This window comes from Pleurodeles waltl, chromosome 3_1 (assembly GCF_031143425.1).
Source record: "Pleurodeles waltl isolate 20211129_DDA chromosome 3_1, aPleWal1.hap1.20221129, whole genome shotgun sequence".
Lineage (NCBI taxonomy): Eukaryota > Metazoa > Chordata > Amphibia > Caudata > Salamandridae > Pleurodeles > Pleurodeles waltl.
Window position 1 is genome coordinate 556,672,230 of NC_090440.1, and position 26,977 is coordinate 556,699,206.

General features: G+C 44.4%; 1 protein-coding gene across 4 annotated transcripts in view; it reads right to left on the reverse strand.

Annotated features, from left to right (window-relative positions):
- The window catches only part of UACA (uveal autoantigen with coiled-coil domains and ankyrin repeats), a 287,356-nt gene that overhangs the window by 28,570 nt on the left and 231,809 nt on the right, over positions 1 to 26,977 (reverse strand). For all 4 annotated transcript variants that reach the window (XM_069222950.1, XM_069222948.1, XM_069222946.1 and 1 more), the window contains exons 6-12: positions 24,987 to 25,057; positions 24,558 to 24,664; positions 22,964 to 23,145; positions 22,137 to 22,174; positions 18,221 to 18,295; positions 3,512 to 3,613; positions 1,703 to 1,801 (exon numbers count right to left, since the gene is read on the reverse strand). In XM_069222950.1, the coding sequence (XP_069079051.1) occupies positions 1,703 to 1,801; positions 3,512 to 3,613; positions 18,221 to 18,295; positions 22,137 to 22,174; positions 22,964 to 23,145; positions 24,558 to 24,664; positions 24,987 to 25,057 (674 nt within the window). The remainder of the gene's footprint in view (positions 1 to 1,702; positions 1,802 to 3,511; positions 3,614 to 18,220; positions 18,296 to 22,136; positions 22,175 to 22,963; positions 23,146 to 24,557; positions 24,665 to 24,986; positions 25,058 to 26,977) is intronic.

Genomic DNA, 26,977 nt, shown 5'->3' on the forward strand with positions numbered 1-26,977 from the left:
ATCATCTCAACTCTCTGTAAGCCAAACTTTCTAATGTATTGTTGTTCATTCTGTCATTGGCCCAGTACAGCCTTGGGGTGAGGCAAAATGAAGGCTTTCTGCCTTTCTAGGTTTGCCTCATCAACCTTCTCTCTTTAAATCCCAGAATTTGAAACATTTTTTGGAAGGCATGATGAATATGTTGCCACCAAAGCTACTTATTGTGTGTCAGTGGGACCTAAACCTAGCCCTGGTGCCATTTTAGCCTATGCATAGTTGCTCACTATGGCTTCTGACAATCAAGAGAGTATTTAGAACCAACATTTCTGCATGCTGCATGAGTGAACTGCTGGTACTTTCTGTGCTACTTCCCTGCAGTACTTACTTAATGGACACATTGGTGCTGAACACCCGGGCTACTAAATTGTGGAACCACCCTTAGAAAGGATTACTGTGCTGAAATTTTTCACTCCATCACACCCATCAAAGGAATGATGGAGGCATCATCTGCTTGACCTTAAGAAAGATTGAGTTTCTACTCTGACCATACAAATCATGACTGTGCTGAAGAAAAACTATTTTGGGGGGTTCACTAGGACCAAGCAAGAAGAGGCAGTGCAATAGATGACTCTGCCAAGGTGAATAGCGCATTGCATTAAAATCTACTACGCAGTGGCTAAGAAAGAACCCCTTGAAGGCGTCCAGGCTCATTCCATAAGGTACTCCACCTTTGCACAGTAGTGATGTGATATCTAATTTAAAGTCAAGGATTCTGCAGTTATAAGTATCTGTCAGAGGATCAAGTTACTTATCTTCACTTTCTGGTGGATACCGCACATCTCTTGCTGACCTCCCACCACATTCTGTGGCATGGCTCTGAACATCTTATAAGGGTTCCTAGTGAGATTCTGACACACTGTCACCTGCAATTTGTTTGAAGGGCCCTGTATCTGAGGGCGCAGAAGGACACAGATTAAGAAACTGACATTAGGACACAGGAGGTGGCACTTTCAGAGTGGTACCAAGTCATAGAGGAGCCATATTGTGCAACCTGGCATGTGGGGAATATTCTGAAGCTGAGGAATCAGAAGTTTTGAGAGAGTATCCACCTAAACCAGCATTACTGAAGGTAGGTAGCTTGTTAGAGTTGCCTAAATCAATGCCATTTATCATCTTAGCTCTGCAAAACCTTCTGTGACAAAATAACTCTGACAGATCAAGAACATTTCTTTACATCAGGCTTCATCTGATGGTTCATCTGAATTACTACACTTTGATTCTAATGCTCTTGCTTTCTTTGTTTTTTAATGCTAAACTATGTGGTGTGCTTCTGGCCAAAGCATCAATGGCTTTTACGTGGTGGTGTGTGTACTGAAGAACAGGTTATATATACGAAAGCTAGGGGTCTCTAAAACTTTATGAGAGCTCCTAGGATAAGTGGGCAGCTAAGCACTTTGCCTCATATCAGCGGTCATCTAGGAACACAGGTCTATTGTGTATTCTTCCTTACTTTCTGAAAAGTGTATGTGTGTGTGTGTGTATACACACAAAAACAACCCACCCACTCTTCCCTCCCCAAACAGCCATTATCATGTGGAATTTGCAGGACAGACATATGAAAAGGGTTTTCAAGTTCAACCTTAGAACAGGTATACAACTTGACTTTATCTCAAGTCAAACATTTCTCACAATACAATAGGATACCCCAAACAGACAAGTTTACCTCATAATATTTCAGTTTAGCTCTCAGGGATTCAATGGTACGCAAGCTGGTCTCGTGATCCTTCTCCTTAGCTTCCAATATCATTGCCAACTCTTCTTTCTATAAAATAATATAGATCTATCCATTAAATGCTCCAATATGGATTACAAGCTATTCCCAGCTGAAGAACTTAAAGGACTTCAGGCTACACCCACAATATACAGGGAGTGCAGAATTATTAGGCAAGTTGTATTTTTGAGGATTAATTTTATTATTGAACAACAACCATGTTCTCAATGAACCCAAAAAACTCGTTAATATCAAAGCTGAATATTTTTGGAAGTAGTTTTTAGTTTGTTTTTAGTTTTAGCTATGTTAGGGGGATATCTGTGTGTGCAGGTGACTATTACTGTGCATAATTATTAGGCAACTTAACAAAAAACAAATATATACCCATTTCAATTATTTATTATTACCAGTGAAACCAATATAACATCTCAACATTCACAAATATACATTTCTGACATTCAAAAACAAAACAAAAAAAAATCAGTGACCAATATAGCCACCTTTCTTTGCAAGGACACTCAAAAGCCTGCCATCCATGGATTCTGTCAGTGTTTTGATCTGTTCACCATCAACATTGCGTGCAGCAGCAACCACAGCCTCCCAGACACTGTTCAGAGAGGTGTACTGTTTTCCCTCCTTGTAAATCTCACATTTGATGATGGACCACAGGTTCTCAATGGGGTTCAGATCAGGTGAACAAGGAGGCCATGTCATTAGATTTCCTTCTTTTATACCCTTTCTTGCCAGCCACGCTGTGGAGTACTTGGACACGTGTGATGGAGCATTGCCCTGCATGAAAATCATGTTTTTCTTGAAGGATGCAGACTTCTTCCTGTACCACTGCTTGAAGAAGGTGTCTTCCAGGAACTGGCAGTAGGACTGGGAGTTGAGCTTGACTCCATCCTCAACCCGAAAAGGCCCCACAAGCTCATCTTTTATGTTACCAGCCCAAACCAGTACTCCACCTCCACCTTGCTGGTGTCTGAGTCGGACTGGAGGTCTCTGCCCTTTACCAATCCAGCCACGGGCCCATCCATCTGGCCCATCAAGACTCACTCTCATTTCATCAGTCCATAAAACCTTTGAAAAATCAGTCTTGAGATATTTCTTGGCCCAGTCTTGACGTTTCAGCTTGTGTGTCTTGTTCAGTGGTGGTCGTCTTTCAGCCTTTCTTACCTTGGCCATGTCTCTGAGTATTGCACACCTTGTGCTTTTGGGCACTCCAGTGATGTTGCAGCTCTGAAATATGGCCAAACTGGTGGCAAGTGGCATCGTGGCAGCTGCACGCTTGACTTTTCTCAGTTCATGGGCAGTTATTTTGCGCCTTGGTTTTTCCACACGCTTCTTGCGACCCTGTTGACTATTTTGAATGAAACGCTTGATTGTTCGATGATCACGCTTCAGAAGCTTTGCAATTTTAAGAGTGCTGCATCCCTCTGCAAGATATCTCACTATTTTTGACTTTTCTGAGCCTGTCAAGTCCTTCTTTTGACCCATTTTGCCAAAGGAAAGGAAGTTGCCTAATAATTATGCACACCTGATATAGGGTGTTGATGTCATTAGACCACACCCCTTCTCATTACAGAGATGCACATCACCTAATATGCTTAATTGGTAGTAGGCTTTCGAGCCTATACAGCTTGGAGTAAGACAACATGCATAAAGAGGATGATGTGGTCAAAATACTAATTTGCCTAATAATTCTGCACTCCCTGTACTACCCAAAAACTGCCTGCCACTGTAAGCATTTTGTATGCAGACCTGTTGCTGCTGCAGCACACCACTCTTGTCAAACATTTGCCGATGTTCCCGCTGCATTTCCCACAACCGCTCTTTCAGCTCTTCATTTTCTGCTTCGAGGTCCTACAGAAAGGACAGGGAGAAGGTGGCATGTCAGGCATTTATACTGCCTAAATATAAACATATTTGTAAGCAAGTATGAAGTAGCTGTTTAAAACGAAAAAGATACTTACTTTTGGTAACAATATTTCTGGTAGACACTCCATCTGCAGAGTCTTCACCCTTTGAATATCCCTTGAGCCAGACTAGATCCAGAAATTTTGCAACAGCTGTCCCACATTGGTGGGCGGTGTTTGCTTCATCTCGGCAACGAAAACGGCATTGGTGTGCCATATAGTGCCACCCGGTGACCCGACATCAGTTCTTTGCCAGTTTGTCTCCATGTCCGGAGAGACTGACAGGGCCAACATCCGATCAAACGTGAATGTGCAGTGTGACAAACTACGTTGGAACCATTTATTCAAAAATATATGATCATCCTTCAGAAACCGGGGGGTCGGCGGGGCCAGTAAGGAATAAAGTAGATAAAGTATCCTCCAGAAGAAAGATAGTTCCAGAAGGTATCCATTTTTTGGGGGGAATGCATACCAATATTGGCAGATTACTCATCTTCTGAAAAGATGCAACAGCAGTACCCTCTCCCAGGTGGTGGGTCTGAAGGAGTGGTCAAACAGGGAACTCATGCAGCATTGGAATGGCCACCCATTCTCTTCTCTTCTTAGCGAGACCATAATACATTTAATGCAGAAGACGACTGAGCATGAAAAGCTACTCTTCTAGACCATCTTGCCCCTCTGGGTGCCTACACAATCAACAAAGAAACAGTGATCATCAGACTGGATCTCTTTCATCCAGTTGATGCAACAACTGACTGCCCACAATAGCCCAGACACAGTAACTTCTACCCTTTGGGGCACAGAGGAAAAAAAATTAAGGGAGAGTAATGGACTACCTCATGTGGAATAGGATTATCATCTACAGCAAGAAAGCTTCTCAAGGCTACCTCGCCCCATAACAGGAGTTTGGGGGTCCCTATGGTGAGTGTGACTGGGGAATTAATGGTGGTGTAGGTGGTGGGGCAGGGCACAACGGTAGTGCTGTGCTAGTGCACGTCTCAATGTTTCCCGAAACTTAGGTGGAGCATGGAGTTCCTGTGAAAGTTCCTCCTCAAAGGTGAGTTTCGATTTACAGGGCAGAACATCCTGTTCCTTTTTGTGTGTGTGTGTGTGGGGGGGGGGGGGTGGGGGGGGGGGTCGGGGGGATTGTTATGTTGAGCTAAGAGCCGATATAGATTGCAACAGAGAGTTTATTTGCATTTGAAGGTGAGGCAGGTGGTACAGGATGCCTTGTGCTCTGGAGAGAGAGCCAAGTTGTAGAACACATGAATAGCCAACCAAGGGTATTTGGAATGGCACTCTGAACAGTACCAGAAAGGGGTTCTTTCATTTATGCAGTCTGTATTCTCGGAGAAAGAGGCTGAGAAGGCCCCGAAAGGGGGCAAGTGCCCCAAGGGGGGCCCTGGAAGAAACTCAGATGGCAAAGTCGAGTGATGAGATGAAGCTGCAGAGGATTGAGTCAAACAGATTGGAAGAACCAGGAGGTACCAGTGCCTAACACTGAAGATCACCTATCCGGAGATCGGTGAATGCACGTCCAAATGAGACAGAAGAAACAATCCAACAATGGAGCAGATGTCCATGAAGTTTATGTCACAATACCTTACGACTCGAAGACAACTTCTAAGAAAAACAAGCTGCACATATCCGTACACAATACTACATGGCATGAGTATGCCCAGCATGTGTATCAGCAGCTACACATGCCACAAACATTTCGTTCTGTACGAAAAGAGCCAGTGCCCCAGCACATCGATAAGGCATGTGGAGGCAATGTGGTCTTTGCTTGTGGCCTTCAAAAAGAACGTTTGCAGCTCCTGTGTGCATGAGCCCAATCACTGAGCTCCCTGGAAGAGTGACGATCCCCTCTCCTGAACACTTCTTTGTATTTAGCTTAAATACCCTTTCCAGGTTGTTTTGAAATGAACAAGCCTCTTACTGAATGTATCAAAAACAACAAATCAACATGCATATTCACCTACTTCTGCTTCTATGAAACAGTGACTATAAATTTTACACAAACAATTGCTGAAACAAATATTAAACAATCTGGTACACAGGCCCTTTGAATGACATATGTAAATAATTGCTTAGCTATCAAATCATACTGAAATAAATATTGAAGAATATGGTAGAGACTCTGAAGGCTGAGTTCAAGAACCTTTTTTTTTCTCTCTCTCTCTCTCTCTCCCTCCCTCCCTCCCTCTCAAGATCTGGCCACATTACAGCAAAAGGCCAGACAACGTTTCTGCAGCTCCTGAAAGATCATGTGCTGAACCAGAGGACGCTCGTCTCATGTTCCTCCTAATGCACAGCCCACCTCAAAGTGGATGAGTCCATTACTACTGTGGCCACTTCAGGCAGAGAGCAAAAGGGCTTTCCTTGCATCAGGTGCTCCCCCACGGACAACCAGAGCAAGTCTGTTGCAGTGTCCTGAGAGATTACAATGGTGTCCAACAGATCTCCTCTGGTAGGAAGCCAACATACTGATCACGTGAAGAGACATCAGGACTGGAACACAAGCTACCCCTCGAAGCATCTGAATCATAACCTGTTTATCCTGGATCCTCTGAAGAGAAGGGAAGGCTCTTAACTATGTTGTTTCCACTATTTCCCCTATGAACAGGTGCCGAGAGGGCTCTAGGCAAGACTTGGGCAGGTAGATGGAAGAGGAGGGGTCAAGCAGCAGGGGATGCTGTGCCTTCAAGTGTTCCAACATCAGCTGCAGAACGTCCTTCTTCAGTAGTCCATCATCGAGGTAAGAGAACAGAAAGACCCCTGACTTGCGCAGAAGAGCAGAGACCACTGACATACCCTTCACTAGTCAGGACAGGAGGACTGTGGACTGCTAATGAGTGGATCTACCATGAATTGTGGGTATCTTGTGTGCAAATGCAGAATTTGTACGTGGAACTGTATCATGCAAGCTGAAGGACACCATCCAGTCTGTTGCGTCCAGCAGTAAAAGTACCTGGCAGCATCCTTAACTTTTCCTTGACAAGATAAAACCTGAATACCTTGAGGCCCAGGATCAGACATAGATCACGTTTCTTCTTGTGAACCAGGAAGTACTAGGAGTAGCATCTTTGCCCATTTTCCTGTTCTGGGACCAGCTACACTGATCTTTTTGGCAACATGGTTGCCTCCTCCTGCTGCATGATTCAAAGGTGATGTCAGGTCTGAGGGGGAGGGGATCTGAGGTGATGCCTGTTGGAAAGGAAAGGCATATCCCCGTTACACAATCTGTAAGACTTACTGATCTGTTGTAACTACTTTTAAGCCTAAAGAAAGGAAGACACCCTCCCACTAACTGGTCATTGCGTTCTCGTACGGGAAAGCACTAAAACAGCTTTCCAGATGGTGTGGGAGAGGACCAGGAAGAGAAGGAGGAGGGCTGTTGGGACCGTCTGTCTTTTCCTTTGCTTCTGTCCTTATACTGATGCAGAAATTGGTTTGGCAACTCTATGGGCTGGAAGACAAACCCCATCTGAAAGTCTTTTTGCACAACTCCTCTTCGGCCCCAGGCACTACAGGGAGACCTCGCTGGAGTCGGATATGGACAGTTGTCCATGACATGGGCTAAAACCCCAATTTCTTGAGGAGACACACCCCCTTATCTGCACTGCACTAAGCTGTAAATGTGAATAAATACAAATTCACAGAGAGCAGTTCCCAATCTGCGTCGAAGGAGGTGCGGGAAAAAAAACTGACATCAGGGCACCAGGGAGGCACTATATGGATCCACTGAAGTTACACCAATGCTGCTTCGAGCACTACTTACCATTGCAGGAGAGCTATTGCATAGTTCCCAGATCCAGTCTGGTACCTGAGAAGTTCAGCAGCTGAGGAATCTACATCTTATTAATCGAATTATTAGGCTATTTGTAAAGGGCAGTATATACTCTCTAGGAGAACTGCATATGTAGCTGGGGTAAAGGATGCATACGCTAACGTTGTGCTGAAGCTGGGTTTGTAGTAGGAGGATAGCGGGGGAATGGGAAGCTGGGTAGGCACCAAACGTTGTGCTCACAAGGCAGAGCAGGTGGTCTACATCTACGGACAGGATTACACTGCAGAAGGGCAGTGCCCTAACATGCCGGAAAACGACATTTCAGTAGTGCAGGGCACATGCCAGAACGAAAAGGAGTATGCTGCAAACATGTGTGACATGTATGTACTGCGGGCATTTAGAGAGAAAGTAAGAAGATAACCACTGCGTTGGATATTCTGAAGATTTAGGTTTTTTTTTATTCCCAAAGTCTGATAACATAAAATAACAATGAAGACTTGCCCTCCAACGAGTACAACGGGCATAAAACTACAAACACCTATTATTCTTTTTCTTCCAGTCATCACTAAAAGCGTCCCCACTTCTAAATAAGCGCGATTTTCGGACAGAATACCCTGCTAGCCTCTCCCAGGAAGCCTAGGAGCACGGGAGTTAGTAACTAGATGGAAGAACCAAGGGGGGGTCCCGGATTCCCCTAATTCTCCATTTCAGCACGTCACAAACAGAGTAATGTGTCTCAATGCACACAGCTACTTACTAGCCCTGTGCCACGTGTGCTCGCTTCAACCAGTCCAGGCACTTTAACCAATAGCGCGTTGCACTCTGGGGCTTGTAATTTTGCTAATAGCGCGGTAAGTAAGGGCTAAAAAACAAATGAATAATTATGACAAGGAAATACACTGGCCACTGTCGTGGTATGTCCGCACAGTTTAAAGAAATGCAGATTTGGAATAAAATCTTCGGCACAGAATGTGTACAATTCACCAAGAGACTGATAATCACTGAGTATGCATATTTTGAAACACATACTCACTGGACTTTGAACTAGTCTTCACAGAGAAATTCTGTAACAATTCTGCAGACGAACAGAAATAGCACTTGACGGAATATATCGTGTCCAACCGAGTCAGTGCACTGATGGTGTTTACTCGTGTAACTAAAAACAGGGCCACGTGCAGGATTTGTAATCTGGTATTTCCTATAGGAACGGCATGTACACAATGCATATCATGCGTTGTATTTCCACCAGAATCAGCACATGCTTGATGTGTCGTAGGTCGCGTTTCCAAAATGACACATATTACAAGGACGTCTCTTCTCCCTGATATACCCCCCTCGGTACAGACACCACATCGGCCAGCCCATGTGGGAATCTGTAAAGGGAATAGCATGAGCAGGGGTAGGGGCTATTTACTGTGGTAACTGGAGTCTACCTATTGAGAAACACCTGCCCCCTAGTGGGAAAGTAAAAACACTACAACATCTTTAAATACTGCAGGGTCTGCTGTCAGCAGTGCCTTCCTGCTCCACTGCTCGTCACTGGCTTCTAGCTTAATAGGCAAACACCTGCTTTTTTAAGCCATTCTCTTGGTTCCACACAAATACCAAAGCGGAGGCAGGGGAGGAGGGCGGACATGGAGAGGAACCAATGAAAATGACTCCAGACCTATCAAGCCCGCCAGGCTCCACTGTCCGCTCTGGACATGTCACAGCCCTGCAGAACTCTTTCACAGACATGCTTCCTGGTTGTGTTTCACAAGATACACTGGGCGAAACCTGCAGGTGTAGAAGAAACACTAATCCCTTGTGTTGTGAATTACTAAGAGAACGGTACCACCGGTCCTCAGGGGTTTCCTCCACGAACAGTACTGTAGCACATAGTGTGGAGCGGTCAGACTTGCAGCTCACGAAACAACTGCCCGGCATAGAAGTGAGGAATACTTTATTGAGTATTAAAAACACCCTTCAGTTATACAGTTCCGATATCTTCCTCCAAACTACTACATTCCCATTTCTCTTCTTCACCTTAAAATGTGGGGAACACAATGTACAAACAAATCCCTTGATACAGTCACCAAAGCTCACATACCATCCCCAACAAATACAGGGCAAACAGGCAGAGCAGTGGAGGCTGTAAGCCTTTCCTTACATTTCCTCCCTTTCAGCTTTCCTCCAATCATATACTCACAGCTCTTCCGCACACATCCACTTAGCATGATCTTTCTTAGAATTGCTGTTGGTGGTCCTCAACTATACTGTTCATTTAAATTCTTTAACAACAATGTTTACCATGCAGCTTTTTCCCAACCTTACAAGACTTGCTTTTCTCCTGGGGCTCTTTCCTTTCATCATGGCAAAAGGACTGTGTGGGAGTTACTCCCACTTCCCTTCTATCATTCTTGCACACGTGCCCACTTTCCCCTGCTAACTGCATACTGTCCATAATGACACTATTGGTAATGTTAACCAACAATTCCTCAGGTTATACAGAGATGTGAGATTATGCATAATGCCACGTTCATCCAAGAACCCCTTCCTCTTCGCTAACGAACTGAGCGAAATTGTGATTTACCGTTTCATTTGGTAGTCATCCTCGTCTAAGCAAGAAACACAAACAAAGTCCCTTTATGCTTTTAGTGAGCCCAGGGTTGGTGAAAATACAGAAAATATCCCACTTTAACAATATATGTTCTGCACTCAAGGCTCTTGGGCAAGAAAGTATTGACAAACATACATCCTACATGCCTTGCCCGCTAGAGGGATGGCCTGGCACTGTGATGGAGAATCCAGAGTTGGACCTTTCCATAAATCAGGGTAACTACTTGAATCTGTGACTCACTAATGTGGAGGACTTTGGCCTGACTCAAGAAAGACGAGGGCACCAACATATTACTTGTAAGTCAAAGCCTTTTAATAGGCTTCCTTGCCAAACTCATGGAAAATTGCACCTCCTTGTGGTACGACAGAACATGCTCTCAACAGCTTCAAAAGGAATCAGGATGAAATGCATGTGTCCCATTTTTTCTGTGCCTCATCCCAGTTACTTGGAAACCACAGATGGAAAACTAGTTGCAATAAATGCTACTATAGGCACAGAGTCCGACACAGCAGGAAGCCAAAGCAAAGGACCATCCTGCATGGAGTGTAAGGAAAGTACTCCTTGTGAGTAGCTTTTCCTTACATGCATGCCTGGCTCTTTTCTATTCCAAACTTGTCTCATTTAGCAAGAAACACAAACATAGAGGCCCTATGGAAACAAGCCAGAATGCTTTGAAGGTACAAGCCTGAACTTGCCAGTTGAGAAAGGATGATACACAAACAGTGGAACTCTCCATCTTCAAAGGAAAAGCTATGCTCTACCTGTTGTCGAAGACCACTCTTAATATGTAGAGTTTAAGTGGAAATGAGGAAAGACCGTCCATGACCCAGCCGGTTACGGACTGTTAAAAGAATTGCGTGAAATAAAGAATGGTTAAAAACTGTGCCCAGGATTGGATCAACCAGTTGTCCAAGAAGATATGTTCTTCTTTGATAATGTAAATGGATGCTCTCAAATTAAGGGAATCTTGTACAAATATGTTGCAGATTTGGGGAGCTAGCAAAAAACAGCCACATGGCAGTTTTGTCCTTTTAATGCAGATGTGAAATTTCAAACTTCTTAATTTCATTTGTCACCCTCCCAACTCTCATAATGGAGGGATGACATTAGTCAACCGGTTGCCTGAGATTGGTGCCTATGTCTGTGAAGCAAATGGGTTCCACCCATTTAGTCCACCAGGATTTTTTTTTTGCTTTTGACTAACTGGTTTTTGGACTTTTACTCTGAGTGTGTTCCATCACCCGCATGCTAACTACAAGTGTTTGCTTTTTTAAAATAGAGCGCTGCTGCACAGCTAGGGTAAGAGGCACTAGGCTGGTTACATGTGAGCAAAAGTGTGGGTGACATCTGTGGGCTGCGCATGTGAGATTACCATAGTGCACAACTTGGCACCTGCGCACAGGTAGCCCTTCGCTTTGCAAGAATTGGTGCTGACCTGAAGTAGTGCTTGTAATATGAATGGGCATTCATAGTGTAGCTCTGTAGTGCTTAATAGAAAATCTGTGGTGTTTTCACTGTATTATGCATATAGGCGAAATCTACCCTAAAGAACAGTTTTGCTCAAATTAGGGCTACATGGTCCAGCAAGGTACGAAACTTGGGTAAAACTTGCACATAAGCGTGAATTTGCAGTCCCCAACATTTCACATACACATCTTGTGGGGCTTTGGGATTTGTTATGTTTCTCTGGCTCAGCTCAAACAGATTCCAGACACTGGTTCCCTCTACAAGTTAGTTACTCTGCTCTCCAGCAAAGGGATCAAAGGCCTTCCCACACAAAAGTGCAATCAGCAGGGATTGGCTCAGTTCTTGGGAAAGGAAAGGGTGGAAAGGAAATCTGCATCTGATAATCAACTAGTTGCACTACACCTGGAATAGGACAGCCCACTAGTAGAAAGGACAGAGCCCGGATCTGTAGGGCATACGAGGGGCTCACTTTTGAAGTTTTAGTGGGAAGGGAATAGACAGTTGAATCAGCTAGGGGCTGAGCTGAGGCTCCTAAGGGAGCTTTTACCAGAAAAAACTTGAAGTTGCCATTTAGTATTGCCCCAGAATGCTGTGCAGGAGGGTTGGAGGGATGATGTAGCATTGTAGGATTGGTTAGGGGTAACTGGCTTCGATAACCTTCCACCCCCTCATAAAACTCCCTGCACAAGGAAGAGACAGCTAAGAATACTCTGGGAGTGACAACAGCAAAAAGATACACAGCTGTAGGGTGCCACCTAATACCCTGCAAGGATAGACTGAGGACTATCACAGGGAGGCATTAAGTCCAGTTCCCCACAGAATGTACCCCTTTAGGACACTAGCATGTCTGATGAATACGCTCCCGGGAGCTTGGCTGGGTACTAGGAATGAAACAAGTTAAAGATGAAGAAAATCTGCTCAACGAGGCCGGAGATATGCTGCCTTAAAGATTGGCCCGTTTACAAGAAGAGAAACGTGAAAACAAGGGTGTAGCGCTCCGCCAGACTCCTTTCAAAATCGCCCCTAAAGTGGGCCAGGGCCAATACAACAGAAAATCTACCCACTGGCAGAGGAGGCTGGCCCCCGGGGACCGCCAGCTATCCGGGGTCAGGTGCAACAGACAAGAAGGGCGGGTGAGAAATAATGGCATGATTCCCGTCCCTGAAGACCCTCCCACTGGGTACCCTGCCATTCCCATGCCAATGTGTGGGTGGGAAGAGGGGAGGCGTGCCCAGGATCAAATTGCGGCTCCTGTTACGGACTGGAGCTTTAGGATCTCTACCCCTCCCTGCAGAGGCAGGAGCAGCAGAGGGTTCTCTTAGCTCTGGGTTCTGCGTCTGGCGTACAAGCGAGCAAGGAGCTGGCTGGGACAACCTGGAGTGGGCTCTTCGTGCTGCTCCAATCCCTAAAAGCACCCAGCTGTCCCATAGCCACAGGCACCCGAGATTAACTAAAGAAAAAAATGAGAAAAAAAAGGACGAGTAGTAAGGTCGCAAAATAAAAAGATCATATTGGGCAAACCCGCTCATCAGTTATTCAACTTCCCAGCCTCAGGGCGCCTCACAATGCCCGGCCAGGGCTCCACTGAAAGATTCTTTTTGCTTGTGGAGCTCCAAGGAGGGGCAGAGGGCAACATGTGATGGAAGTGTAGAGGGGCTGCAGAAGCTGGAGCAGTCCCACAGATGGGTTTTATTAAATGTCACCATAATTCTCTCTGGGATTGCAACTATAACCCACAGGAAAGGTGATCATTTGTTTAATCAATCGCACAGCTGGAACCTTTGTTCTTGAGCTCTGCAATGCGTGGATTCCTTGTACTTGCCCCACTGCTGAATGCTGTGGCCTGAAGACTGCCAAGAAAAACGCAGGTACCTTGCTATTTTGAATTCAAATGCTTTATTGACAACATGGATGTTGAACAATGAGCATTTACCATTATAATCAATGTCGTTGCTTATTACTACTATGTTTACTGACGTTATAAGGCTTATTTATATTCCTTACAATGTACCTATAAAATGATAGGGAGTTCAATTACTGACTGAGAGGGTAGGTGGCGCAATTGAGTGAGTGTGACTGAAAAAGCACTGCAGACAGCCTACTCAAATAGCCAATCCTTGAAGCAGTTAGTTAAAAAAATACCTGATGCATGGATTGCAAATCAGGACTGAATGATTACATGAAACTGGTGGATCAAGACTGAGCGCTTTGAACCACAGATTTGCTGTCTGAATTCTAGGAGTGGAGGTGGGCTGAAGAATTCCTTCTGGAAAATCCTGTTGTATGTATGTATGTATTCCATAAAATTACATTCAATCTGAAAATCCAACACTTAAAATAGCCCCAAAAGGTACAGTTCCCCTCCGTCTGGAGGAACTGCAAAAAAGCAGGAAGCTGTAACATCCTATGCTGGGTTACATTCCGTTTACTGCAAATTGATTCATCGATTGCTGAGTGGCACAGTTTCCTTGTGCTGCACTAATGGATTGTAATCCTTCTTTCCAAAATCAGACTTCTCGCAATGCGTGCAACAGATTTCTGCACCTCTCCTGTGGCTTCTACTAATGCAGGCAGAAACGAGCTACAAGAAATAGGAGACTTGTAAAAATCCTGCAATATTAAGGCAGTAAACTTGTTAAGGCTGCAAGTGACTAGTACCAGAGAATGATGCTCAAAACCACTGGTCCTGTCTCTTTATTGATGCGTACATGTGGCTCTCGGGTCCAGGACCACCAATCTAACTGGCTCCCTAGCAACACCAGAAAAACAGCAATCACGCCATCATCACCAGCAAGCTGGACCACCGCGACACCCTCTATGCCGGATTTACAAATCATGTCACAAGAAGTTTTCAAACCATGCAGAACTCAGCAGCCAGACTCATTCTCAACCTTGAACGCAGAACACACATCACACCACACCTCCGGGAGCTCCACTGGCTCCTGATATATAAATTAACTCACATCAAACCAATCACTCACAAATTCAAGGCACTACAAAACATAGGCACAGTTTATCTGAACTATCGAATTTCCATCCACCAACTACCCAGACACCTCCACTCTGCCAGACTTCTACTGGCCTATATTCCATGCATCCACAGAAACCTATCCGGAAGGGTGGCCTTCTCATACACTGCCCCTAAAGCACGGACCCACCTCCCACTACACATCAGAGCCTCATCCTATCTTTTTGAAATTTTGCAGGAAGCTCAAGACCTGGCTTTTCAAGTACTCCACACCCTAACGAGGCTAGGCCAGACAAGCATACAGCTGCTCAGCACTAGGAAACCCGTACAGGTGAAAGAGCGCTTTCCAAATACCAACAGCATAACCCCACTAAACTTGTTCATTAGATATATTAATTTACAAGTTGAGAATTGACTGTGATGTATTGGAAGCATTCCAAAAGTTTTCTACTTCACTATGACTTTTTGGGAAAAACATGAGCAAATCAGAATGACTGCACTTCCATAGGAGCAGTGCTACGGAAATATGTAAAAGATTAGGAGATATTGGTTTCTATCAGTTTATTAGCGATCAGCGAGCTAGAAGCCTGTAGGAAGTTGGTAGGGCACCTCGTGCTACTCACTGCAAATGCTTTTCTGGCACTCGTGGTAACGTCAATTAAAAACATTAAAAGGCACCAACAAAAGGCCATGTTGGGATGCATTTTCTAATCAGTTCATAGCAATATACTGTGGCTACAGAATTTCACAAAGTGGTATGCTGCTCTTGTTTTTCAACTATTTCATTAAAAAGGTTTACTACTTGTATCATATAATGAAAACACCACTTCCTGATGATCATCATGCTCCTTTTGAGACAAAAGGACTTAAGAACTTTCAACTAAAATGTTTCAAGTGGAGGAACTCACCAGCCTCCTCCTTTTCCCATAAACTGAACTGAATAGCAATTGTTTAATTATAAGTGTTGCAAATTAAGTCATACATGTTTGAAAAAAAGCACAACATTTTCAACTTCAGACAACTTTAGTGGAAGAGACAAGAATCTCTGGTTTACCATCTGGCAGTTTGAAAAACAAGTTACTTACCTTCAGTAATGCTCTTTCGAGTGGATATTCCATCCAATAGCAGATTCCTCATCTTAGAATCCGGACTGCACCAGGAGAGGTTTGTAGCAGTGCTCCTGGGCACCGCTAGGTGGCACTGTGCGGCTCTGCCCTGGATCCATACTATCGCGAAATTGAACGATTGGGCCGCATACAAGCATCAACGCTTGCCCAGGGATTTCAGTTTCGTGCCTTTTTCCGTTTCCGCAACCACAGAAATGGAGAATGAACAATTGTTGGAAGCATTGTGCTGATAACGAACTTGCGACCTTTTAAAGAAGATAAAACGAGGCCACTCCACAGAACAGAGGGGTAGAAGGGGAGTGAGAAGCAATCAGAGTATCCGTGAGGGCATCATTAAATGGGTGCAAGGGTTCAGATTTGCAGGCCTATATGAAAAACTTCCATCAAAACATTCGTTGTAGTCTCAAAGAAGGGCAGCTATAACTAGTACCTGGGATGCCCTCCTAACAACGATTGCGAACGAGGCACTTTGTTCTGTAGGAGGCCCATGTGGCAACCTAGCTCTGTCTCTGTCTCATGGGTGGTATCATGCCTACATGCACTTTATGAATCAAGGGATAAGGGAGCATCAGTGCAGTGAGGTGGGGAGCAGGCCATCCTCCTCAAATTCGGCATTAAATTCTTGAGGCGCAACCTGTTCTAGCACAGGTTCAGAATCTGAGCCAAAAAGTCAAGAGAGCCTCTGCTGACAGCTGTAAAATGGTAAAGGTAGATGGTTGTAACGTCATAGGGCGACGTTGGTGCAGCTCGAGCCAACGATAATTCAAGATCGGACAAAGGTGTTGGCACCACAAACTCCACATCTAAGAGGATACACGGCGCATCATTGCATCCCGCCTTCCGCCCTTACCTTCAAGAGAACATTTTTTTTAGGAGGCTCTGGACACATGCCATTATATAAAAGTCACTTATACCTTAGTGAGGAGTCTGATGGTTTCAGCTCATCGCACATCCTTGATGATGAGCAAAACCAGTAATATTGTGGAGTTGTTGACCCTGATACATATGTATGATTCTTTAAGCATGGCAAGGCAACAGCTTAAAATTATGGATAACTCTATGGTCCCTTCACAGAGTGGTTGCAGATTACTTTTTGCGCTGTTTGTTGGTCTCTATCATTTGGCATCATCTGCAGGCGTAGGAATCTATTCTGATCCAGATGGAGACCCGATTCAATTACAAATCTGCCACATGTTAAATGACAACGCTAACATTTCCCAATGTGGACTACTGCGAAGGGCAAAAACTTTAAATAGGAACGTTTGCTCCAAATTATACTAATTTGTATTTGATTAAACCAAGCATTGTTGTACCTTTCTTTACACAATATGTTCATCTTTCACGAGCACTGCACCGCTGCACTTAGTTCGATCTTTGAAACTCCTATATTGTGGATGCAATTACCATATGTGATATTAAAACTATATATGTTTTATTAAGAGCAGACATTCGAAATCAGTGAGTACTTTGATTTGCAGAGTACCCTGCAGTAGGCCCTTCACTAATGTTTAAGCAAATGGTTGAAAATATCCTGTTACAAGACAGCAAGTTGGAACCCAGGATGGAGGTCAGTAAGTGGTAGAAATGTTGGGTTAATCCAAGATTATTATCGATAGGCCTGATGCTCAGCCAGGCAACATGTCCAGGAAGGCTCACGAGTTGGCTTTTCATCAACAGGTTCCCAACAAGAGAGATGGAGACGCTCACTCCATCACGAGGGACAGACGTTGACCCATGACAGTGTCCTTCACATATACTCAGTGACAGGTGTGCCAAACTAGAGACGCCAAACTGACCAAGAGTTATTGGAGTTTGGAATGCCTGGAATGAGGACTAAATCCCTGTTAACTTGCTATAAACACCCTACATTCCCTGTAAGTGGAAAATCAGCAGGGCTGGTATGCATGAGGTCCCTGAGTGCGCTTGTTTATATAATAAGACCTCAGGCCAGTTCTGAAAGGTGTATGTGAGCCTTGCCCCAAAATAGATACCATAAGTATATGTTTCTGCAATGGGATTGCACTTTGCATGAGCCATATGATGTAACCTCCTGTTAAAGGAATAAGGCATACTGAAAACTCTGCCTATGCTCATGTGGCAGGGAGACTACTCGCTATGCAGTTCCTAGACTGTCACAAAATGGATGGAGGTACATGGATGGTTTGCTTACGAAGGTGGACATTGCACGTTAAGCACTCTGCACTTCATATACACACCTTTAAGTCAAGAAGGGCACTCCTCTATTCCACCACAGGTCTTTTTATCCTCCCATTGTGGACAGGGAAATATATACCGAGTTTTGGTTACACCCTGAACCTTTGTGACTGTCATTCCTCAAGGGGTGCAGGACAGCTTTACAAATGACGAAAACAAATTGTGATTATTTTCGCCAGAGTATTATATATTTTTCTGCTAAAATAGACTTTAGAAAATAATTGCCCAAACTCCTTCCCTGATCACTGGAAACGGGGGTACATCAGCAGAAGACCTCTTCAGGCCATGTGGATACTAATAGTCTAAAAAAGACGAAGCTGGAGACAGGTGGTCTCATATAGAGGAACCACATAGCAAGTATGACAGTAAGGGAGTCATAGCAGACATACCTGCTGCTGCTGCTGTTCACGAAAGATCTGTTGCTGCTGCTTCACTTTATCCTGATCGATCACGTGGTGCCACTTCTGCAGAAATAAATAGACCATCACACAAATGGGGAAAAGGCGTGCAGTTTAATAACACAGCAACTTATTCTCAGATTTACAAACTAAAGTAAGCAATCACAATTCACACATTCATTCACAGAGCACTTAAAACCTGCATCCCAAAACAAGCAACTGGATCGCAAATTTGGCAACTGAGTCAACTGGCATTAAGGCAGTGCGCACGGAAGCAGCAGTGAACTTGTATGTGAAGATGAAGTGTCAGCTGACCATGTGCAATCTCGCAGTGTGGAGCCAGAAGTGGGTTGCGTGCAAGTGCGGAGACCACGGCAGAATGACTCATGGGGTCTATGAGCTCAATAAGGAAGGCAATTAATGGCTATATCCATGGTTGACCATGGACCATCAGGCAAAGAAAATTTCCTCCACATGTTTTGGGATATTCAGACTCCTTAGAAAGGTCTTCAAAATACTTCCATTTATTGCCAAGAGACTTATTATACAGGCATTAATCATTTCACGCCTGGACTATAGGAACGCCTTGTTTTTGGGGGCCCCAAATTATGTCAAAAAGAAATTGCAGATGGTGCAGAACACTGCTGCCCGCCTTCTCTTCAATATACCCAGGCTTGAATTGGCCAAACCAGCCCTTTCAGCTCTGTTGCATCCATAGAGCTCTCTATGTCAAAGGCCATCCGTACCTGCGAACTTTGGCTATCTTTCATAAGCTGGTTAGACTTCTTAGGTCATCATCGGCACCGTTAGCGGAAACCCCACCAATAAAAAAGGCCAAAATGGGGTGGAAGATCCATGTCTGATCTCTGAGCTAAACTCTGGAACTTTCTACCCTTCATCAAACCAGCCACAAACTATGCTTCCGTTGGCTACTAAAAACATGGCTGTACTAACTCTCTGTCCCTAAAGTATTGTTGTTGGAAAATGTTCACGTAGTGTTGGGAGGCCTTAGGGTAGCTATGCGCTCTATACATTTTCATAACAATGTGTAAATAAAAATGTGCCGGTGCCCAAAGCCGCCCTCTTAAACATGCGGCTGCTGCAATTAAATATGCAAACACGGAATCCTGAAGCCATTTCGGGCCTCTACAATCCATTTAAAGGCACTCCCTGCCTCTTCAGCTCACTCTTGCAGCTTTCTGCTTTCTCCCATTGTGACGCTTTTCCGTTTTTCTATTTTTCCCATATGTGTCTTTTGCTCGCAGTAAATGCTTGAGGCAGAAAAATAAATACCGGCCTTCAAAAATAAGTGCCGGTGCTCGCACCGGAAACAACAAGCACAAATTAAGCACTGTGGGTAATGCTAAACTGTATAATGTATCACGCATTCAGCTTAGTTTAGACTGGTATTTACCTTGATATCTTTGGGTACAAAGGGCATACTGGGCAGGCTGCCAGATCAGACATTGAAACACGGGCCACCGGACGAATGCTGATGTTGCCTCGTAATCCTCTGCCTTGGGAGTTGGGAAAGTTTACACCCGGCAGAATGTACGGAACTAGTGGCCCGCCTACAAATACATCAGACACCTTGAACCGCGCCGACACACCCAGCGCATGTGTGACTGGCTCAGACTGCACACTACAGCTCTTGGACTGGCTTGTAGTACGCAGGGAGCGCCCCACATCCCATGAATGAAGGAAAACCCAGTCAGTTAGAGCCTGCTGTAAAGTGCAGTCTCTGGAGTCCACATCTCTACAGAACCGACTGACATCAGGACCTCATATGAAGGAACGTTATCCATCGTCCTCGCTCCAGGAGAATGCCAAGCGTACACCGTAATATTAGGGCTAACAATACTTGATCAGTCTTTGCCATCTAGGAGTTCTACACTAAACAGATTACATCTCCATATATTGCAGGATAGCTCATGTAATAGGACTCAATATGCGCATCTGTAAAGACGCACATTTATCCCCTCAGCATCTTGGCGCGGAATAACAGATGGTTCTTGTTCCCCAGCACAGTGAGACTCCTTTTATTGGCCTAGGAAGAATGAAAGGCAGAGGGGACCCTCCAGGGTTCAAATTCGAACCTGTAACCGTGATGTCAAGCACAGAAACCTGGCGCGGATGTTTGAACCCACTGAGCCACCAAAGCTCGACTTGTGGGATTGAGAGACGTGAAGGTAATCGTCACTTCTATCAAACTAAAGAACAAACCAGTTTAACTCATCCCTGCAGCCAACACCAATTCACGCATTGCAGTCTACAACCCAGGTAGGAAACAAACCGCACAATGCACCTTAAATTACTGAAAGACACGCCGAATCAGACGCCCAGCTACAGAAAAACACAGAGATACGCGCGTCCTTCTTAACACATCATATAAGCACATTTCAAGTTCTAAGAAACTACATCGGCCTTTATTCCTCCTTAGCGCAGTGTTACACAGTGACAAACTATAAGGTTCCGCTAAAAGTCTGGAACGAAAAGAGATACAACTGAAACTAAGTGGAATAAAATAAACAATGACCAGTAAAACAATTCTTACTAAAAGATCGCGTAAGAAATAATGATTTTTTCGGAGTTTGAAACAAGAACTAATCTGGTGATACAACCCAATTTGATTTTGGGCACAGGACTGTCAGAGGAAGGTGTGTCCGATATAGAAGAAGGAGGCGTTTGAGACAGCGGGATATAGGAACAGCTGTTGGAGAGTTGTCTTATAGTGAGGGATGACGTGGGGCGGGTGCTTAGAGCATTTCTCACGTAAAGGCCCTCGTTCTCATTTATTTCGTTTACCTTTACGGCACGGAATATGCGTGTATCAATCTGAGATTCTAATTTTAAATGCCTTATTTTAAATTCATGTTCTCACTTTACTTGCAGTTTCAAATTACACATTAATGAATTTATGTACTCAAAATTACTCATTAAAATCTTTCACTTTTCTCACTTTCACAGCCCAATGTTTTCACCTGATCTGAAAGCATGTGGTCAAATTTAGCACATAAACCAAAAAATGTCAGCATTTGCAGGATTTCAGGAGTGTGCCACATAGCGCGCTGTTAGACAATTTGATGCCAGATAAGGACTGGCAGGGGTACCCAGTCTGCCTGCTCCCTGCCTGCATTTGCTTTAAAATTCTTACACTCCTGCATTGCTGCCATGGTTTCAGACTGCTGTGTGACATTTTCATAAATTCAGAGTAATTATGAGTGCCATTTCAACGACTATGAGTGACACTTTCTTGCAAGCATAATCAAGCGATGTTGAAGAGGGAACCATATAAATCGCAATATATCGAGAATCCTATACCGCCTGCTGTACACCAGCGCCACCTAGTAGCCTTTGATAAACACTACTCAGAGCTTACCTAGCAAAGTGAGAAAATGAAACAAGAAGGCTTTACCGCACTTCAGGACTTGGCGTGACAATCTCAGGCAATGCGGGAAGATGACTGGCGATACGTTATACTAACGCAAGATGCGTGACACTTGAGCCTATGGCACGTAGCCCCAAGGTCAATTACCTTGTATACCAAAGGGTCTTCACAACTGCGGTTAATGTGAGTTTGGGGTCCATGGCTGCATCAATATGATGTAGAGGTTAAATTAATGATTTCATATTAGCTGAATCTACAGATTAAAACATTTAGGGAGGTTAGGATTATGGGAGGAACTCGCATCACTTCAAAGGAAGGCAGGAATAACCAGCATTGAGGTCTGAGCCAAAGACTGCAGGGAACGGTCATGGAAGATCCTATTATGCTTTTAAGGTGGAGCAGTGAGAAGAGCAAGCATGCCAAACTGCTTTTCAGTAAAACATTTAATTCACTTTCACTAGAGCAAAATATACTCTCAGAGCACACACACATCATTATGTTTTCAGAGATGAATCTTACCGTGGGCAACTGTGGGCCTTTCCTGATTGATTCACGCCCTGCACAAGACAATGACAAACCAATAATTATAAATATTTGAGTAATTCCGTTCTCCAGTAACTATCAAATCTTCAAGTAAAACTCTGCTACACTGGATGAAGAGCACCGAATATTGACCCCACAGTATCAATGGGACACAATACTGAGAACAAGATATCGATAAAAACACACCGACAGGTAAGTATGTCTAGATCTTCTATACCTAACTCCACATATAGGCACCTACTTGGTACATATATCTTTAAGGTAGGTAGATGCACTTACTTTTTGATATTTTGTCTCTCAATATCATTGTAACATGGTATTCTGGGGTCGGTATTCAGTAGCACAATCCTGTGGAAATATCCATAATGAACACAGAACCTCACCATCAACTGTAGCACTCAGTTAACATCGTGGCTAGGGGATGATCATTCATTCTTTAAAATGGAAAACTATTTCAGCTCTCCACTCACACCAGACTAACCACCCCCACTCAAGAACATGTCACTACCCAACTATAAACTGAGGTCCTGCAACGACAGGTACCCTGAGCCAGCATTCCTTTGCAGTAACGCATTGGAGGAGTTGGAATTTTACCTCAACTCAATAAGGTATCTTGAACAAAAGCACCTGGATAAGGGAGTTTGTAAATCAGAAAGGTTAAAATATCGTTGTATGACGTGGTCACAAAGGAAAGCCCGCATAATGTTAAACTTTCCATCAAATGACACTGTTTGTAATCAAAGAGGCCACCTCACATCCTGAACTGGTGACTAGGCGAAGTAAGATATGCGCAAGTGACGCACCTTTAGCAGTGCTTTCCATGGCAGCCCTGATCATTGACAAGATCTCCAGATTGTCCCCGATTCTGGCGTAGTAGGCGCTGTCGTGGCCCAGGGAATCCAGCAGGTTCACGTCCGCCCCGTTCTTCAACAAGACCTCCACCGCATCCTTGCAGCCGTATTCACAGCCCAGCATCAGGGCGGTCCTAAATGAAAGCACCAGTTAACACTGTCCCCACACTTCCAGGCAGTCCAGAGAAAGAGTTCAATATTAAATGTTTCTATCAAACACCCATAAGCATTATATTCAGTTTACAATTCTCACTGTGTTTTTGGATGGAAAGAGTTTAAATGGATTGCTACAAAGCAGTCTAGGTATACTTGCGGCCGTGGTTTGAACAGAAATGAATCAATTCTACCTAACCTCTAAAGCTAACAAGTTAGGGAAATAAGGTCAAGATAAAGCTATTTACGTTAGGGGAAACAGATTTAAGAAATACAATATTAACATAGGGAAAATATGCACTACTTAAAAACGTGCAAAATGTCTAGTTCTACTAATTACATCTTTTAAGTTCCAACCACAGATAATAACCCCTCAAAGTAAGAGTACAATTACTACCATCGAGGACATTTGGCTCATTGTTATGCAAATAACGTATTGGCTATTGTGACGCATTCCTTGAAATATGCAACAAAACAATTGTATGAAAATGAACATTTTAAATCAATCCATCAAATATTGCCTAGTTTTGGAGGGCTATGATTAAACTTGAGAAATGAATTTCTGGTTCCGAATTTTAGCAGCGGTGATTTACAGATTCTTCCAGAAAAGATCACTGCTGATGAAAGAATTCTAACAAATGCATGGGCGGTTCCTGTCAGGGGGAGCTCAACATAAACTGTCTTATTTTACTGATTTGAACAGAACTGATTTATCACATTTATATCGAGTTGCAGCACTAGAAAAATGTTCATTGTGGAAACTCTGGATGCCTCGCGACTAAGGAGGTGGGAGCAGTAGGGCCGCTTTAGAGGCCTTCTCATGTCGCTCTACACTGTACCTGTGTGGTGCCATTGGTGGGTTTATTAGAGCTACTAACTCTTTGCGCTTTAGAGATACAAGTGACACATTTGCAGTAAATGACTGGTGTGATGTACACGTCGCATTCTTCCTTGAAGAGATGAATCTTTAGTTTTAAAAAATGAGGACAAGAGACTTGGTCGAGTCCTAAGGTCTGGACTTCAGGTGCTCCAAACCTGTGTCCCCAAAACAGAGATCACTCTACCCGCCACCAAATCTAGTTGTCGACACTCTAACGGCGGTTCCGTGGGATAAACACGGCGTCGGTTTGTTGATCATGAAAGGAGCATTCCCCATCCTTTACATGTACAGACTCTGTTCCACTCAGGACATTCAAAACGGAGCCTAAGTCACGTCCCTGCAGTTGCGGTACGGACCAGTGCCATAACCACTCCGCGACAGACACAACCTGCTCTTGCCTATCCTTTCCAGGCTCACACAATTAGTTAAGTCCTTTATACAAACACATACAACATTTAAAAAACTTGTTGGAAGTCTACGGTTGAGATTCTGCCACATCTTTGGAGTGCTTACTTGTTCTGCTTGTCTCTGCCATTGATATCGGCTCCTTTATCGATCAGCAGCTGGCAGATGGCAGGACGACACATCTGTGTGGCCAGCACCAGAGGGGTCCTTCCATCCTGTGAACCGGAAGGAATGCATTGTTAGACGGAAGCAGAAACATCACCATGAACACACTGGACATGGCACCGAGATGCAGATGGAACAAAACAAGGTCCTAGCAGAGAGCCCACCTTCCAGATCCGACATATATGACGCACTGAAAGCACCACGGACCCGGCACACAGACAATCCGCCATAAGAATGCCAACAAATGAAGAGTGGGAGGGCATAACCCAGGCATGACACCAAAAGAGCTCCTGTAAGAGCCAATGCTAGGGATAGGACAGACAGGCCCTTAAGGCAGGAACACCTTGAGAGGGCAAAGACAAGCGGACATACCCCATCCTTGGCGTTAACAGACGCCCCATGATCACACAGGAGCTGCACACTGGAACGGCATTCTGACATGGCTAAGATGTTAAAAAGAAAGACAGAGAAAAACACGGATCAGAGAAACTTTGGGGTGATATTTTATGCACAGATGCCAGTCATAACGTAGGAGTCACAAACTATCCATACATGCAACCTGTACGTTTAGAAACCCAGGTAAAATGCAAACATGACTTAACTGTGAACAGATGCCCCAGGTATATCATTTCCAAATGTACACTTTGATTATTTTCTGATGTGAAAAATGTTAATGGAATAAACATTGAAGACTCGCAGTTGCAGAAAGTAACTTTATCAAAAATCCACAAAAAGCCTGTTGGCTTTATGGAGAAGTGGAAGAGGTGCAGTGGGAGCCAGAGAACGAGAGAACGACCAAAGGAGATTCAACGTGCGAAATCTGCAAGAAGATTGTGTCTCCACCAAACTGTAGTTACCAAAGTAACATTTCCTCCATCCTGCAGATTCCTCATCTAATGAATGAGTCCCAAAGCAATAACCTCCAAGAGGGAGGGTCGAGTGATGCAGATTATTCAAGGAAGTGATGCTACACATCTGGAACAAAGTACCTGCCACTGCGTGCTTTAGCTGGGAGGAAACTGTGCCTGGTAAAAGCATGCATGGATGACTACGTGGCGCCCGGCATATGCCATCTGTCTAAATGCCTCTGAGAGCTATGTATGCAGGCACGGTTCTAGCAGAGTAGGCACAAATGACCCTGGAAGGTCTTTCTTTGCTACGGCTTAGTCGATCTTGATGAAAAGGATGACCCAACTTGAAACAGTTTGCTTGGATACTGCCTTGTCCTTCTCAGCTCCGGCAAGCCCCGCAAAGAGTTTATTTTCCACTCTGTCCTGTGGAGTGTTATAGTAGTAGTTAAAACCTGTGGGTCGAGTCTATGCAGCTGCTTTTCCTCCTTGGTGGGATGACGAGTAGGGGATGAAGGGTAATGGAGTGGCCAATATGAAAAGCAGACACCACTTAGGGTAGGAAGGAATATGCTGGGAAAAAGAACAAGTCAAACTGGACAGCTGTGCCTTGGTTCAACTGGGGATGTCATTAGGAAAGGCAACAAGTTTCAAATCCCACTGAGGACCAATAAATGGAGAGAGCGGAAACATGGCATGCACACCTTTTTGAAAAACGTGCCACTAGTGGCAGCCCAAACAAGGGTGGCTCAACAGGACGATAAATGAAGGCTGACAGGGCAGCTAAATAGTCTTTGACTGCAGCTACTGTCAAGACTGTGCTGGGCATGGGACAGTGAGGCCTAGGATGCTGGAGTGGCAGGACTGAATAGAATTCAGGCCTTCGGGCTTACTGAATACATTTGTTCCAGCACTCGCATACATGGATTTCGTACCAGCTATTTCGGCATGCAAGATGACATCCAAAACACTGTCAGAAAGACAAAATCACACTGGTTGACATCAATCTCCATAGATAGAGCCACACTGTACAGAGATTGGGATAACGGATCTGAGCAGCTTGCTCCCAGAGAAGGACTGCCCTGTGTAATAGAGGAGGAGGTTGCAGAATGCAAAGTGCCGACATGCAGGAATACCAAATATTTCTTCTCCAATCTACGTCAGCCAGGATCAATTGTGCTCTATCCTCCTGCACCTTCTGCCGGATTTTCAACAGAAGCAAAATCAATGTAAAATTTGAAAATTCAGGCCCAGAGACCAAGTGAACCAGAAGGCACCCACCCGGGTACCATTCACAGGGTAGTGCATGGCATCAAAGTGAGAAAACTTCCAGTTACAGGCCATGGCGAGGAGATCCATGTATTGGATACCCCAATCTGGAGAAAAATTGCTTGTGTCATTTCAGGATGTAATTCCCACTCGTGGTCATCCTGGGAGAGATAACAGAATCCACATTCAAGCTGAGGGAGCCTGCAAGGGAGTCTACCTGAAGATATCCATGTGCTGCACCCAATG